At 36.4% G+C, this 17,504-nt stretch overlaps 1 protein-coding gene and 1 pseudogene across 4 annotated transcripts in view; one reads left to right on the top strand and one right to left on the bottom strand.

Annotated features, from left to right (window-relative positions):
* ALMS1 (ALMS1 centrosome and basal body associated protein) overlaps positions 1 to 17,504 on the top strand; it is a 223,728-nt gene that overhangs the window by 147,449 nt on the left and 58,775 nt on the right. For all 4 annotated transcript variants that reach the window (XM_041754600.1, XM_041754601.1, XM_041754602.1 and 1 more), the window contains exons 14-16: positions 10,499 to 10,669; positions 12,963 to 13,097; positions 16,279 to 16,449. In XM_041754600.1, the coding sequence (XP_041610534.1) occupies positions 10,499 to 10,669; positions 12,963 to 13,097; positions 16,279 to 16,449 (477 nt within the window). The remainder of the gene's footprint in view (positions 1 to 10,498; positions 10,670 to 12,962; positions 13,098 to 16,278; positions 16,450 to 17,504) is intronic.
* LOC121490929 lies at positions 14,473 to 16,117 on the bottom strand (annotated as a pseudogene).

Below are 17,504 nucleotides of genomic sequence, written 5' to 3' on the forward strand. Positions count from 1 at the left end.
ACTGCCTGGCTGAAAGTTGAAGGCATGCCCTGATATGCAGGCAAAGCCCCTTTGTAAATGTTCCAGATTTACTTGTTTTAGGTGTTTAAGGAAATCTTTGTTTAGGCATTAACTGACCACTAAACTACTTGAATTAGAAACTTCAGTAGATTTTACAGAATACATTCAAAGAAGTTACTTTAAAAAAAAAAAAACAACATAAAGCAAGAACAGCAAACGTTGAGGAGTGGATAGAATCTGATTTCTGAGATTACCATATCTTGTTATTTAGGATGCTAACTTTTCAACAAAAAATTACAAGGTACAAAATTAAAAACCAAAAAATGTGGTTCATACACAAGAAAATGGCAGTTTAGGAATTGTCTCTGGGGAATTCTAGATGTTGGACTCACTACACAAAGACTTAATTAGCTATTTTAAATAATATTCAAAGAACTGAATGAAACCATATCTAAAGAACTAAAGAAGGGTACCTGAGTGGTTCAGTTGGTTAAGGGCCCGACCTTTGATTTTGGCTCAAGTTGTGTTCTCAGGGTCATGAGATCAAGCCCAGTATAGGTCTCTGCATTGGGTGTGGAGCCTGCTTAAGACTCTGTCTTTCCTTCTCCCTCTCCCTTTGCCCCCTACCCCAGCTCCTGTGCTTGCTCACGTGCTCACTCTCTCAAAAAATAGTAAAACTAACTGAAATATGAGAATGGTGTCTTAACAAAATAGAGAATATCAATGAAAAAAGTATCTTAACCAAATAGAGAGTATCAATGAAAATAGAGTCTTAACCAAATAGAGAATATCAATGAAAAGTTAATTACAAAAAGACATCGAAATAGAAACTCGGGAGTTGGAAAGTACAATAAATAGAATATAAAATTCACTAGGAAAGCTCAGGATCAGATTTGAGCAGGCAGAAGAATCAGTGAACTTGAAGATATGCCAATTGACATTATTCAGTATGAAAAACACAAAAGAACAGAATTTCAAAATCCCATGGGATACCATCAGGAGTACTGTTTTACACAGGATGGGAATTTAGGAGAGACAATGAGACTGAAAAAATATTTGGAGAAGTAATGACCAAAAACTTCCCAAATGTATGGTTACTATTAATCTATACATCTGATAAGCTGAAGGAAACCGAAACAGGATAAACTTAAAGAGATCCATAATTAGACACATCATAATTAAACTGTTAAAAGACAAAGATAATGTTGAAACCAGCAAGAGAGAATTCATTCATTTTGGAAAAGGGATTCTCAATAAGATTAATCGCTGATATCTCATCAGAAACTTTGGAGGCCAAAGACATTGCAATGATGTATTCAAAGAGCTGAAAGAAAAATTATCAACCAATATGTCTGTATCTAGCAGAACTACCCTTCAAAAATGAAGGAGAAAATAAGACATTCTCAGATAGTTTATTGCTAGCAAACTGACCCATGGGAAATACTAAAGGGATTCTTTAGGATGAAATGAGTGGACACTACCAGTAACTTGAATCCATGTTAAAAAAAATAAACAGCACTGGTAAAGATAACTACACAGGTAAATATTAAAACAAACAAACAGCGTAAATGTGTCTTTGTAATTCTATTTTCTTTCATTCGACTTTAAAGACAAATAGGTAAAAACAGTAATAAATCTCTTGTACAAAAATGTATAAAGATAGAACTTGTGAAAATAATAGCATAAAGAGGGAGGAGACAGGTTTTTGTATACTGTTGAAATTGGTATTAATTCAAATAGATTGTTAATTTATATTAAAATGTGAATGGTAATATCCAAACAACTACAAAGAAAATAACTTAAAAATATATAGTAAAAGACTCACCATAGGAATTAAAATGCTCTACTAGTAAATATTTATTTAACACAATATTATTTAATACAGTAATATTTAATAAATATTTATTTAATACTAATACTTATTAGTAGAGGAATCAAAGAACAAAGAAGACAGTACTAGAGAAGTACAAAGACAGAAGAACTAAATCCTACATTACGTGTTACTATATTAAATGTAAATGAGTTATGCTCCCATTAAAAAGGCAGATTGACAAGGTAGATAAAACGACATGGTCCAACTGTATGCTTTCTACAAAAAAAATTTCTTTAGTTTCAAAGACAAGCTGATGAGAGTTAAAGGATCTAAAAGGATATGCCATGTAAACAGTAACCAAAGAGGACTAGAATGTCTGTTATTAGACACAATAGACTTTAAGATTTATTAGTAAAGATGAAGGTCATTTTGTAATGATAAAAGTGTCAATTGATGAGGAAAATAATTATAAATATATATGCACCTAACAACAGCGTCCTGAATACATAAAGAAAACTGACAAATATTTTTAAATGACACTATTGAAGAGAGAATTACACAATTCAAACCAGTAGTAAAGGTCACATATTATATAATACAATTTATATGAAATGTCCAGAACAAGCAAATCCATATAGACAAAAAGTAGATCACTGATTGCCAGCAGCTGTTGGGGAGGAGGAAATGGAGAGTGATCGCTTATATGTGTATAGAGTTTCTTTTTGTGGGTGACAAGAATGTCCTGGAATTAAATAGCAGTGGTGGTTATAAATATACTAAAAAGTACTCATTTGTACACTTGTTAAATTGGTGGATTTTATGTTATTTGAATTATATTTCAATTTTTAAGAAGGGAGGGACCAGGGACCTTCCAGGAGGATGGCAGAGTAGGAGACTTCTACTCACCTCATCCCACGGATACACCAGATAATACATCAGTGTTAATAATCCAGGAAATAACCCAAAGACAGAGCAGACTCTCCACAGCCAATCATAGAAGAAGCCACATGAAAAATGTTAGGAATGACAAAGACTCAGCCAGGAGCTAAGCTTACCCATAAGACTGACTGTGGGAGGAAGGGACACCACAAGCATGGAGAAGGGAGAGGAGCAGACCCCACACCAGGCACCAGGCATGGGGGACCCACACGGGGAAGATAGATCCCCATAACATTTGGCTTAAAACTTCTTGGGTTTTTATAATCACTGTGGCTTAACACAAGGAATTTTAAAAATAATCAGGCTCTAATCTGGGATAGCCAGAGGGCAATAGAAAACTCAGTTCCCGCTTTTAAAGGAACAGCACAACAGCCCTTCTGAGATACAGTATAGAAGCAGTAGGGGGAAAAAAAAAGAAGCAGCAGCAGTAGGGGGAAATGCCTGGAGGTTTTGTTAATCTCAGGTGTGCAGTAGGAACAAGGATCTGTAGATTTCTCCAAGAACAAAAGAGCCAGTGCCATTTTTCTTCCTCACCCCCAATCCTAGATACATGCATGTTTGCTGGAGGAAGCACTCTCTTCACCTAGCTTTGTTAATAAGATGCCCCACTCTCATGTACCCCTGTGGGTTTGTGCCATCCAAACTGCTCTCGGCAGTTCTCCAAAAGGCTCCGGGTCTTCTCCCACAAGCATACCAGCACATACCAGCTTTGCTAACAGTGTGCCCTGCCCCCACATTCGGATTTGCTCCTTCTGACCCACATTGGCAAGAATCCATCCAAAGTGTCCCCAGAAGCAAGACATTGTGCAAGTAGCCCCAACAGTGACCAGGACCACTCCAAGGTGACCTGAGTAGAGATGAAGGTAAATACAAGAGTTCAGCTGTGGCCTGGGAGCAGACATCTGGCCATGCTCCCCAACAAAAGCCTCTCAGAAAACACAGGGAAAGCACCATGCAACTACAGCTCTAACAAACCTCTAGTCTTAACCAGCTCAACCACAAGGTAGCCCCAGACTGACCCACTACAGGCAAAGAGACTCATTGTAGCTGACTGGACTAAAGGCAAACGTGGCTTAACCACAGTAGTAGGACACATGCAGGAGATACCCCTGAAGCACCCAGTTTCCAGTGAATAGGGACATTGCATTGCATGGTACTACAGGACCTTTTCTTCATAAGGCCACTACTTTGAAGAGCAGGAGATGTAGCTGACTTTTCTAACACAGAGAAACACAGAAAAAATGAGATAGAGGACTATGTCCCAAATCAAAGAATAGGATAAAATCACAGCAAGAGGGGATCCCTGGGTGGCTTAGCGGTTTAACGCCTGCCTTTGGCCCAGGGCACGATCCTGGAGTCCCAGGATCGAGTACCGGGTCAGGCTCCCGGCGTGGAGCCTGCTTCTCCCTCCTCCTGTGTCTCTGCCTCTCTATGTCATAAACAAATAAATAAATCTTAAGAAAAAAATCACAGCAAGAGAGCTAAACAAAATGGAGATAAGCAGTATGCATGATAGAAAATGTAAAGTAATGGTAATAAAGATATTCGCTGGACTTGAGAAAAGAGTGGCAGATCTCAATGAGATCCTCAACAAAGAAAATATAAAAAAGGAATCGATCATTGATGAAGAACTCAATAACTGAAATTTAAAATACACCAGAGAGAATACATAGTAGACTAGAGAACACAGAAGAATTGATCAGTGAGCTAGAAGACAGAGTAATAGAAAGCAATCAAGCTGAACAGGATATAGGAAAAAAAGGCAACGAGAATAGGCTAGGGGAACCTAGTGATGCTATTAAGCATAATAACATTCACATTACATTATAGGGCTCCCAGAGGGAGGAGAAAGGGAGCAGAAAATTTATTCAAAGAATTAATGGCTGAAAACTTCTCGAATCTGGGGAAGAAAATAGAAATCCAGATCCTAAATGTAAGAAATAAACAACAAAATATGTATTTATTGGGGAAATTATATAATTCAAAAACTTATGGACCCAAGGACATATTTGTTAAGCAATATGACAGCAAAGAGACATTTTCACAAATGCACAGGAACTTGAAAACATACTCTACCTTCATACTTTCTGTTTAATTAAGTTTAAAATTTTAATTCCAGTGTAACAAATACTACAGATTTAAGAAGACTGAAATATACCAAGTGTATTTTCTAACTATGATGATTAAAAAAACTAAAGATCAACAATAAACCTGGAAAATCTACAATGTAAATATTTAATATGTAAATATTAACACACTACTGCACAAGTAGTGAGCCAAATAAATCAAATGGCAAATCAAAGTATGTCTCAAAACAAAAGAAAAAGACAATATTCCAAAACCTAAGGGATGTTGCAAAAGCAGATGTTAGAGTGAAATTTTGCCATAAATGTATTAAGGGAAAAAGTTCAAATAACATTACACCTCAAGAAACTGGAAAAAGAAAAAATGTAGCTGCAATTTAGTAAAGGAAGGAAAGAACAAAGAAAAATAAGAAATAAGTAAAATAGAGACCAGAGTAAACAATAGCATAACATTCAAAGTAATGACCAGATTTTAAAAAGAAAAGCCAAACAACAAAATTGACAAGCTTTAACTATATCAACTCAGCAAAGAAAGACTCAAAAACCAAGATAAGAAATGGAAGAGAAAACGATACAGCAGATAACCACAGAAATACAGTTTGAAAACAGATTATTATAAACAGTTATATACTAACAAATCCGATAACTTAGAAAACAAAACCAGGTAGTTCCTAAAAATCCACAAATTACCAAGGTGGCATCATGAATCTTGAATCCAAGAAGTAGGAAATTTCTTAGACTAATAACAAGAATGAAAGTTACATTAGGAATAAAAAAAATCTCCCCTCACAGAAAAGCCCAACCTGGTTTCATTGGTGAATTCTGCCAAACATTTAAAAAAAAATTAATGACGATCTTCGTCAAAATCTTTTAAAAATGGAGTAGAGGGAACACATTCAAAGTCATTCCATGAAGCCAGTACTACCCTAATACCAAAGCAGGATAAAAACAATCTAAGAACAAAAAATTCTAGTTTGTCCATTTAAGTAGTCCTGCTCCAGCTTTCTTTTGACATCCATTTGCTTGGTAAAGTTTTCTCCAGCCCCTTACTTTCATTCAGCAGCTGTCTTTAGGTCTAAAATGAGTCTCTTTGTAGGTAACCGTCATACTTACTTGAAAAATTAATTTGAAGATTCACCCAGCTGAAGAGGTGGGTTAAAATGAAGTGTTCCAGAAAGAGTAATGAAGCAGTGCTAAAGGTGACCAGTGGTGAACTTTGAATCCAGTTTAACAGAACATTCGTCTAAATAGAAATTGTTGTTACAAGGTGAACAAAAATGTCAGAAGTTAATTTTAGGATGAAAAGCATGAAAACAAAAGCCAATTTACTTATATTCTCTGTGTTTAATAGAAAAGACAAAGAGGATTTATTTTATTCATGGTTTGGTAATCAAATAGGTTGTTAAAGTTCTTATAAAACTAATATGTTATCAAAAGCACAGGAAACAAAAGAAAAATTGGAATTTATGAAAAGTTAAAACTTACATATCAAAAAAACTATCAACAGACTAAAAAGATAATTCACAGAATTATAACAAAATGCAAATCATATCTGATAAGGGATTAATATTCAGAATGTATGAAGAACTCTTACAACTCAACAACAAGAGTCTAATTTTAAAATGGGCACAGGATCTGAATAGACATTTTTCCAAGAAAGATACACAAATGGCCAAAAAGAACATTAAAAGGTGCTATACGTCATTAGTCATGAAGGAAATGCAAATTGAAACCACAGTGAGATACCACTCCATATCCATTAGGATGGCTGTTATAAAACAGAAAATAACAAGGGTTGGTATAGGTATGGAGAAATTGCAACCCTTGTGTATTACTGGAGGGAATTTAAAAGGATGTAGCTACTACAGAGAGCCGGCATAGTGGTTACTGAAAAAAATTAAACATACAGGGGTATCTGGACTCAGTCAGTTAAGCATTGGACTCTTGATTTCAGCTCAGGTCATGAGATCAAGTGTCGCATTGGGCTCGGTGCTGGGCATGGAGCCTGCTTAAGATTCTCTCCCTCTCCCTCTGTACCTCTGCACCCTTCCACTGTACACACACACTCTCTTAAAAAAAAAAGTTAAACATAGAATTACTATATGATCTAACATATACCCAAAAGAATTAAAAGCAAGGATTTGAACAGATATTTGTATGCTCATGTTCGTAGCAACATTATTTACAATAGTGAAAAAGCAAATAGAACTCAATGTCTATCAGCTGATGAATAAATACATGAAATGTGATACATATATGCAGTGGAATATTATTCAGCCTTAAAAAGTGAAATTTGGCACATGCTACATTGCTGATGAACCCTGAAGATTTTGTGCTAAGTGAAATAAGCTGGTCACAAAGGGACAAATATTCTAAGATTTCACTTGTATGAGGTACCTAGAGTAGTCAAATTCATAGAGACAAAGTAAAACAGTGGTTACCAAGGGTTGAGGGGAGGAGGAAAAGGGAGTTATGTGTAATAGGTAGTTTCGGTTTGTGAAAATGTGTGAATTCTGGAGATACATGATATGATGGTTGCACATCAGTGTGAATGTACTTAAAGCCACTGAACTGTATACTTAAAAATGGCTAGAAGGGGAAATTATATGTATATTTTACCACAATAAAAAAAATGCTACCAGAAAAACCCTAATAGAATTTTAAAACTTGATAACTATCTTGCAAAATAAAAGTGCAAGTGTTGTGGACACCTGGCTGGCTCAGTTGGTAAAGCATACAACTCTTGATCTTGGGGTTGTGGGTTCAAGTTCCATGTTGAATGTAGAGATTACTTAAAAATAAAATCTTTAAAAAAAATAGTTCAAGAGTTGTATGCAGTCTGTATACTCAATGAACATATTATCATTATGGAATTTGAAATGGGTGATGGGAAACCTCTGTTCTCAAAGTTTACTATCTTCATTTGCCTTTTATAATAGTTTAAGCATCTTATCTTGATTCCCTGAGAATTATTCTAGAGTTAAAGTGTCTTTTTGTTACAACATGGCCTCTAAACACAAGCCAGGTACTTGATGAGGTGCTCAGAAGTAGGCACAGTGATTTGTTGCAAGCCAAAAGGAAAAAGTGCACTCTGGTGGATTAGTTGATCTGACAGGATGTCAATTTCAACATGGTCCCTTCTTAAGGAACCTTCCAGGGTAATTTCAACCCTATATGTTTTTTCATCTTATATACTGACTTTAAACTCTAGATTCCATTTAAAATTTATCTTGAATTGAATGGAAAAAAAAAAACAGATATGAAACTATCTACATTGCAATCACAGTATATATTCATTCCAAAGCATCTAAAACCAAGGTTTGGTTGTTTGGGTTTTTTTCGTAAGGTGACAAAAGCTTTCAGTTCATGGTCATTTTTTCTTCAGCCAAGAAGGACGAAAGCTTTTACTGTGTTCCTGGCACATACTATACTAGATGTTACATTTACAGAAATAAACAAGGTCCTAAAGATTATGGAGTATGTGGAATGTTGTTACAGATAATAAATAAATAGACCACAAATAAGTACATAATTACAAATGATAAGTGTTAAGAAAATAAAGCAGAACGGAATGAGAATAATAAGAGTACCCATTTTTTTTAGGAGCTCCAAAAGGCCTTTCTAAGAAATAACTTTAGAGATGAGGTCTATAGGATAGAGATGGGCTAGGTAGCAAAGATTAGAGGATGACAGAATGGGCAAAGCTCCTGAAACAGGAAAGAGCTTGATACATTTCACAGATGAGAATGCAATGTGATTAGAGCACAATGGTGGTCTGATATTGTTAGATCCAAGATCATGCAGTGTTTTTGTAAACCATACTAAAACATTTGAATTTTATTCTTGTAGGCAACTGTGGTTTCCTTTACATTTGTAAAATGTATCTTCCAGCTAGATGGAGAACCACTTCATAGCTGGGGAGGCAGGGAGCCAAGATGGGAACTCTAGAAGTAGAAGCAAGGACACTAGTTAGTTAATAAGCTATTGACCGTAACAGAGGTGTACACAATTAAGGTTGTATGCAAGAGTGCCACATAGAAGGTGGCAATATTAACATTTTTTAAACATATACTGTTTTTTATGAAAATACGCAGGTGAGCATGAAGGTTCCAGATATCCAGTTAGAATTCTAGATCAATGTTAGCTCTCTTCTTGCCCCAAACAAAAATCTATACTTATACATTCTGCAGCTGCATGTGGCTACACTGTCTTTCAGTTGCCTTTCAGCTCCACTGACTTGATTCTCTTGTTCATCCACCCCTGCTCTCAGGGGTTTATTGTTTGACACCTGACTACGAACCTGACACAGTCACCTGTCTTGGAGAACAAAGGGTGGTGGTGAAGAGTTTGAATGTGTTTGCTGCTGGTGGTGTGTGTTCTTTGGTATCGAAGTATTTGTGAGGAATGATCCCCATGTATATTTGTTATGTTTTACCGTAATATATAATATCGGGGTTTTTTTTTAATTAAGGGGACATATTTTTTCTTTTTTCTTCAAAAGATACTGTAAGAGATAGCTATGTCCTGAATGCTAGAATCCAGAACTCAAAAGAAAGGTCAGCTAAAGAAACATATATGTTGGCCATTATGTAGATAGTGTTCCGTCTATTGGTTCACCCAGGAAGAGAAAGGGGTTCTGACTCCTTGAAGAACTCTAGCATTTGGCAGTTTGGTAGAAGAAGGGTGTTAAGGATTTTCCAGAGAGATGGGGAGTGAATAAGAAAAAGTGATGTCACAGAAGCTGAGAAAAAGCCCAATTTAATCTATCTATGCATATGACCCAGCAGGCTTAGTAGGATCCTTGCAATCTGTCCTGAAAAATCCTTCATGACTTACTTATATTTGCACTATATTGATGAGACTAATATGCAGATCTATTGCTGTATATATTTTAGGCACTCAGAAATGTTCTTTACTTCTTTTATATGGCATGGATAAACTTCTCTTACCAGTGGACATAGGAATATTGAAATGTATTTTAAAAGAAAATAAAATTACTTTCAAATCTTGTAGTTCTTTATCACGTAAGACTTTCAATGTTTTGTATCTTGTATTGTCAGATAATCTTCCTAAAACATAGCTGATTATATTTTCCCTTTACTAAAAAATTTTAATGATGTTGCATTTCATATACAATAAAATTTGTACTCTTTAACTTGGGATTCCATGGTCTGCTGAATTTTGTCCCAAATAGTTATTTTTTAATATTACCTACTGCTTTCTTTAATGTATTCTATGATCGGCCTGACTGCAAAGTGACCACTATTCTTATATACTCTTTGCTTCCCTGCCTCCTTGTCTTTGCTCAGTGCTTCACTGATGCCTAAAATGTCTTTCTTCTTTCCTTGGCATATTTCAGAAAGCCTGCTTATTTTCCACATGACAATCTATATTTTCCTCTCTGAACTAGAAATTGTCTCTCTTCTGAACTGATACTCTCCTTGATCTATCCTCTGTCACTTGCTTCTCTACTATGTACTGTTGCAGTTTATTGTACATGTCTGACAGCCTCAACCTGACTGACATCGCCTCCTGATTACACTATGACACTCCTATTGCAGTACCTTTTTAATAGAAGTGGTTTAAGAGGTAAACTTTTTGTCTTTCTTCAACTTCACGTCTATATTTGTGTTAATTGGACTACTTTCCCACCCTTCCGCAGGATCCAATGATGCTATTGCTCCAGACTTCCCAGCAGAAGTGCTAGGCACAAGGGATGATGACCTCACAGTCCCTGCTAACATTAAACATAAAGAGGGGATCTACAGTAAGAGGGTGGTGCCTAAGGCATCCTTGTTAGTAGGGCGAAAAACCCCTCAGAAAGATAATGCAGGTAACTGAATTGGCTTTGTATATTTTGTGACCTTTTTCCTTTGACCCAAATGAGAATATTGTCCAGCCTTTATCTTTTTTCTGGTGTTAGACAAACTTTTTTCTGTTAGCTGTTTTATTGGTTATCAACAAGAAGGTAAAATATTTACAAAATCTTTTAAAACACTTCACAGATTTTTTTTTTAAGGATTTTATTTATTTATTTGACAGAGAAAGCCACAGAGCACAAGGAGAGGGAACAGCAGCAGAGAGAACAATAGAGGGAGAGAGAGAAGCAGGCTCCCCACCAAGCAGGGAGCCTGATCCGAGGTTTGATCCCAGGACCCTGGGACTACAATCCTGGCCAAAGGCAGATGCTTAACTAAGCCACCCATGCACCCAACAGATTTCTTGAAACTATAAACTTTATTTTCACTATGGGAAGTAAAATATACTGCAACTTTTGAAGTGAAATAATATCCAATCAGGAATGTTTTAGAAACTGAAATTCATAGAAAATCTTGATTAAATTTGCTTCATGAATTCATCTGATGGTGCAAACTACTGTTTTCATATATTGGATTCTGCAGGAACATATATGGCTCACATGGTGTTTTAAATTTTCTTAACGTTTTGCTGCCAACATTTAAAAATAAGATTTTGGACTTCCTTGAAAAATCAGAATATCTGGTTGCACTCAGCTTGCATTCCTCCATGGCAGTAACCACCTGCCCCTGTCACATGGTTGATCTGTGCAGAGAGGATGTACATTCTTGTGTTTGCTTCAAGTTCCCACACTTCTCAGCCATTCTGCTTCATTCATCTACCTTATCTGTCCGGTCACTGTGGGTATTTGAGTTTTCAACCTTATCCCCAGATATAGGCCCTACTGCTTAATAAAAGCTTTTAATCTTTAGAGACCCACTTGACTTTTTTCCTCAGCATCCCTGCATTGTACTTCTTTAGTTGGTACATGGTTGCATTTATTAAATAGAGACTCCAGTGGCCACTGAAAATTCTACATGTATAACTGCCTGTGTTGCTTTATTCCATTAAGGGTTTTTATTCCTGTGCATAGCTATTAGCTAAATAGGTGCTGCTGATCCTGGGGCAGTTTTTAAACATGGATAATTCTGTGTTCTAGTTTGGGCACATATTGTTGATTTAATGCATGCAATAAGGCAAAAAAATTCAGAAACGTCCTTGAGATTGATAAAGTCTAAATTCAGCATAAGGGTTGCTACTAAAATGACAAAATGGCATCTGACACTTTAAACAGGAAATTGTATCTGTAATGCTTTATTTCTTAAGCTCTCTGGTTGACACACTATGTTATATCTTTAGTAATCTCTACTGCTTTTCTGATTTCTTTGTTGAAAAATATTCATATTAAGCAATGAGATGAATCTCTTGAACCCATTGTAAAAAGATATGACCATTATTAACTGTTATCCTAGTTGTTTTATTGGTGATTTTTAATATATTTAGTTACATTATTTTACACTTGAATTTTCTCATATAATAAGAAAAAAAAAGAGCTGATTTTAAAAGACCAGTAAAGGGCTCCTGGGTAGCTCAGTCAGTGAAGTGTCTGACTTTGGCTTGGGTCATGATCGTAGGGTCCTGGGATAGAGCTTGGCATTGGATTCCTTGCTCAGCTGGGAGCCTGCTTCTCACTCTCTCTCTGGCTACCACTCCCTCTACTTGTGCTCTCTCTCTCTCTGTCAAATAAATAAAATCTTAAAAAAAAAAAAACCCAATGAGATAGATAAATCTCTAGCAAGTATGACCAAGAAAAATAGAAAGTAGAAAGTGTTAGGCAATTTTAAAAGGACATAATTTCAGGAGGTTTTTAAAAATCATAAGACTATTATATATAAAATCTATGTGGTACAGATGCTTTCCTAGGATTATATGAAATATCAAATTGGCTCAATAAATGACAAAAACTTTGAATAAACCGTAGAACTCAAAGGAGTTGTTCAAATCCACTTTCGCCCTTTGAAAAAGATAACTGATTTTTTTGAAACTATTGTGTCAAGCCAGTAAAGAACAAATTTCATTTAAAATGACATTTTATTTAAACCATCATTGTACCCAGAAAAATACGAAAAGCTTTCCAATTCATGTTGTAAACCCACCATAACTGTCACAGCTTAAAAGCTGTGGTGGGGCCTAAAAAATGCTTTCTTTCCTTAACATAAAAAGAAGTTTGGGGGTTTGTCTGGACCATGTTTTTTGAGGTAAAGGTTAGTTGCCTATTGTGTAGGTTGTCTTCTCCTTCTCTGTGGAATTACATGATGCCATTATTCCAGATGCCCAAGTTCAGGTTTCCATCACTGAAGATGAGAACCTCTCAGACAAAAACCAGAAAAAGGAAATCTACACTAAAAAGACAGTGACTAAGGCTGCCCAACCTGAAGAAGAATCTTTGCAGAAAGCCTCTAAAGGTAACTTAACTGGACTATCTGTGTATTATTTTTTTTCTGGCTTTCTAAAATGAGTATAAACAGAAAAGTATTCTCTGTTCTTTACTATCTTTAACCTTTGTCTTGCTCATATGAGAAATAGAATATAGTTGTAATTTTATTGCTATGGATTGGCAGGTAAAATTAACATGTTTAAAGCTCTTTAAGACATTTCTGGAGAACTTTGTGATTATGATACACAAGTTAATCTCATTGCCAGAAATTCACATAACAGACTTTCCTGATTAAAAAAAAAAAAAAACTTTACTGATAAAATTTACTTCTTAAGTACCTATGTAGTTAACTTCAATGGGATTATGCTGATTAAAAATGCCTATAATAGCATGTTAAAGTTAGGATTTGTTTTGGCTCTGAGAGATGAAAACAAAAACAAAATAACATTGGCTTAAAGAAGACAGGAAATTACTTCTCTTTTTGTAAAAATCCAGATGTGGACTCTAGCGTATCAAGGAACAAAGCTCTTTCTCTCCTGTTGCTCTAACATTTTTAGCCTCCATTCTTATGCAGTCGCCATCAGGCCTGTATTCCAGCCAACAGAAAGGAAGACTGGGAAAGAAAAAAGTATATTGCAAAAGTTACGTGTACCATTCCCCTTCCACTGTATTGGACAGTCTTAGTCACACGTCAACACCAACCTGTGATATAATCTCTGTTCTGGTAACCATATGCCTAATGAAGTCAAGGTTCTTTCTTTCTTTTTTTTTTTTTTATACAGAAAAAATACAGAATCTTCATTTTTCACATGTGAAAGAAAGAATCTGTTCATTCTGACAACTTTAACAGGCTTGGCCACCCAGTGTGTTATACACACTCTTTGGAAGGGTATTGGAGTGAAGTGGTCACTTTCCCCCATCAGACCCCGGCTTCATTTTCCACAAGGATGCCTTATTCAGAACAGCTTGTGGGGTGGCTGCAATTGAATCTCACCTCCAGACTATGAAACCAGCATTGTTAGCACAAGTTTTATGGCTTCTTTCATTTCAGAATGTCATGTTTACTGAAGTGAAACTTTTGAAGTAGGAAGGCCAAAGTACTGCCTGCTCAGTAAAACAAAACAAAACAAAACGAAAACCACTCTGTAGTGCTCTAGATTGCAGGCAGGCAGTCAGTAGTAAGATAAGTGTCAGTAGCCTGTTCCTGACAGATTATACAGCAGCTGTGGCTCAGAGATTTCTCTCCGTGCAAGATTTTTTTTTAAGAATTTATTTTTTTTTTTCAAATCATCTCTATACCCAGTGTGCTGCTGGGACTTGCAACCCTGAGATCAAGAGTCACATGCTCTACTGACTGAGCCAGCCAGGCACTCTGCCCTAAAAGGTTCAAAATATTGAAAGATTCAAAGTTTGGCAGCTAGTTGGTTTTGATAGTTTGCTATGATCTAGGGGTATTTGGGCACTTCTTTGAGAATCAGCCTTTAGCTAGGGTTATGCTTCAGCTGTCTTGAAAAGAAGTCCCTGTCTCCCTCTCATACAAAGTCCAGGAATAGGAATACAACCCAGGATAATTTTTATACATCTCTTGGTAAGTGCTTACCTCAAAAGGAGGCTTCCCAACTAGAAATTTATGGCAAAGAACCCCAAGGCTCCAGAGCATCTCAGCACACATTCAGCCTTTAATCATCTCAGGGGGCAAATAATCCAGAGTGCTATAGTAGGTAGTTTGGGAAGATGAGGACGTATACCAACTACCCAAAATCTGTAATCTTAAACTCTCTAATTGACTCAAGGAACAGGTTCACTGGCTCAATGTCTTCATGGATAACTCTTTGAATGAAAGTAAGACAAGGCATTTGCCAGTCCTGTGACATAAGAGTAGCAGTCTTCTCGTCAAAACGAGAGTTTGTGAAGTTCTCCATAGGCAGGTCCAAGGGGTGCATATTCTAGAATTAAGTAAACTGGTAGCATCATAGTAGTAACCATACATACTGAAAATATTTGGATATTTAAGGTGGGATTGGGTTTCTACTTCTCAGCTAATGCTTACCTCTTACTTTCTCCAGTTGAGCCTTAAGTAATATTTTAAGAGCCAGGATAAACTTGCTTTGTTTTTCTCTCCCCAAATAAGCATTATCAAAATTTCTTTTATCCAGCAGCCAACCAATTAAAATCTTCCAAAGCCCATTGTTTTTTTTTAATTCTTCATTTCTGTTTGATACCAGTTCCTTTTCAGAAGTTCTTCTAAGGGATGATGGCTAAGGCTGCTCTTTGGGGTATTATTCAGTGATCTAGGGACACTGGTTGCCTACCATTACCTCTGCTTCAGATTCTGAACCAATTAATGGCTGGAAACAAGATTTTGTGCTCATGAAGGGAGGCATTTGAAGGACACAAGATCTCCTCGATCTGTCCACTCTATTGTCAGGGTTTTTTTTTTTTTTTTTTTTTTTTTTTCAGGACACGGATATTGTCAGGGTTTTATTTTAGAAGCTAGAATAAGGGATTTCAGAGGACAGCTGGTAGTCTCTGACACAATTGTAAATAGAAACATTTTGGAGTATAATTAGCCACTTCTCTTTTTTTGTGTATTGCTTTTTTTCACAAGTTATGTTGTATTCTGGGCAACACTTCAAAATTTTACCCCCCTTTTTGCTGTTACTAAATGAGTGTTCTAGAAACAGACTATGTTAATCTCATAATCAGAAAGTTTTCATTACCCTTAAGAATAAATTCTGAACTCTTTTAGCACAGTCTTTCCAAATAATAAAATCAGCTCCCAAACAACTTTTTAGGCACCTCTTCCTTATATATTCTTTACTCAAATAAACCATATATTTGCTCTGTTTCTTCGATGTTCAGTTGCTTTCCTTTCTTGTTTTCATATATAGTTATCTTTGCCTAAATTGCCTTTCTCTTTGTCTCACTGTGTATCCCTGCTTAGCTAACTTCTAACATCCAGATCAGTTGTTTCTTTACCCTAGAGTTCTTTTCATGATCCTCCTAACCAGAAGTAGTTTCTCCCTTTTTGAGTACATATACTTCCATCATCTGTCTTTCTCTTATGCTGTAATTCTTTTATTTTCTATACCATCGTTATCTTCAATACCAGTTACAGTGCCTTCTTACATATTAGATGCTTGAGAAGTTTTTAAAAATATTTTTTGTCAACCTTCTATCTGGATATTGTGTTAATTTACCCCTCTTAGGTTCCAGCGATGCTGCTGCTGCAGAGCACTCAGCTCGACTACAAGACATAAAGCTTGAAAGTCTGCCAGACACTAAAGCCATTAAACAGAAAGAGGAGATCCTTAATAAGAGGACATTTCCTAAGGAAGCCTGGAAAGAAGATAAGGAATCCTTGCAGATAGATATTGCAGGTAATGGGATTGGGGTGTAAGGGGAAGGAGAGAAGAGTTTAAGGGGGATTGGGGTGTCAGGGGAAGGGAAGAAGAGTATGAGGGGGGAGTGACAGAGAATAAGAGAGAGACAGGCCTGTGTGTGTGTTTCCATTTTATTTATTTAAAGATTTATTTATTTGAGAGAGAGAATGGGAGCAGGGGGAGGGGCAGAGGGAGAAGGAGAGAGAATCCTCAAGCAGATTCCCTGCTGAGAATGGAGTCCAATGTGGGATTCAATTTAAGGACTGAGATCCTTAAATGCTGAGATCATGACCTGAGCTGAAATCTAGAGTCAGGTGCTCAACTGACTGAGCCACACAGGCACCCCTCATTTTATTCTGATATAACATTGCAACATTGCCTCACAAATTTAGAGTTTCACTCCTCCTCTTCTCCTAATTCTTCTTCTTCTTCTTCTCCTTCTCCTCCTTCTGTATCACTTCATTATGTAAAATAATTGTTACTTCTGGGGAAAGATATTATAAATTTAGAAATAGGATTACAAATAAATACTTCAGGGCAGCTCCCGTGGCTCAGCAGTTTAGCGCTGCCTTCAGCCCAGGGCGTGATTCTGGAGACCTGGTATCCGGTCCCACGTCAGGATCCCTGTATGGAGCCTTCTCCCTCTGCCTGTGTCTTTGCCTCTCTCTCTCTCTCCTTTCTGTGTATTCTCATGAATAAATAAAATCTTAAAAAAAAAATAAATACTTCAGGCTGGCAGTAATAGAAGTATCATGTTTCAGTACTGAAACAGGGGAAAACCTAAAATTTGAAGGCGTTCCAGAAGACTGTAGTAAAGACAGAAAGAGCCACAATACAAACATTTTAAAAATTATAGTAAAAGAGTCGAGATTAGATCTGTTTATGTTTACCCATGGCCCCCTATTTCTAACATGAAAGAACATATAGAACATAAGTCATTACTACCTACCTGTCAAACTTTACCTCTTAGAGGAAGATAAAATATACCCAGATAAGGAAAGAAAGGAGTCAAGGCGTTAATCTATCCATATTGTATTTTGAAAATAGTCCAG

This window comes from Vulpes lagopus, chromosome 5, assembly GCF_018345385.1.
Source record: "Vulpes lagopus strain Blue_001 chromosome 5, ASM1834538v1, whole genome shotgun sequence".
Lineage (NCBI taxonomy): Eukaryota > Metazoa > Chordata > Mammalia > Carnivora > Canidae > Vulpes > Vulpes lagopus.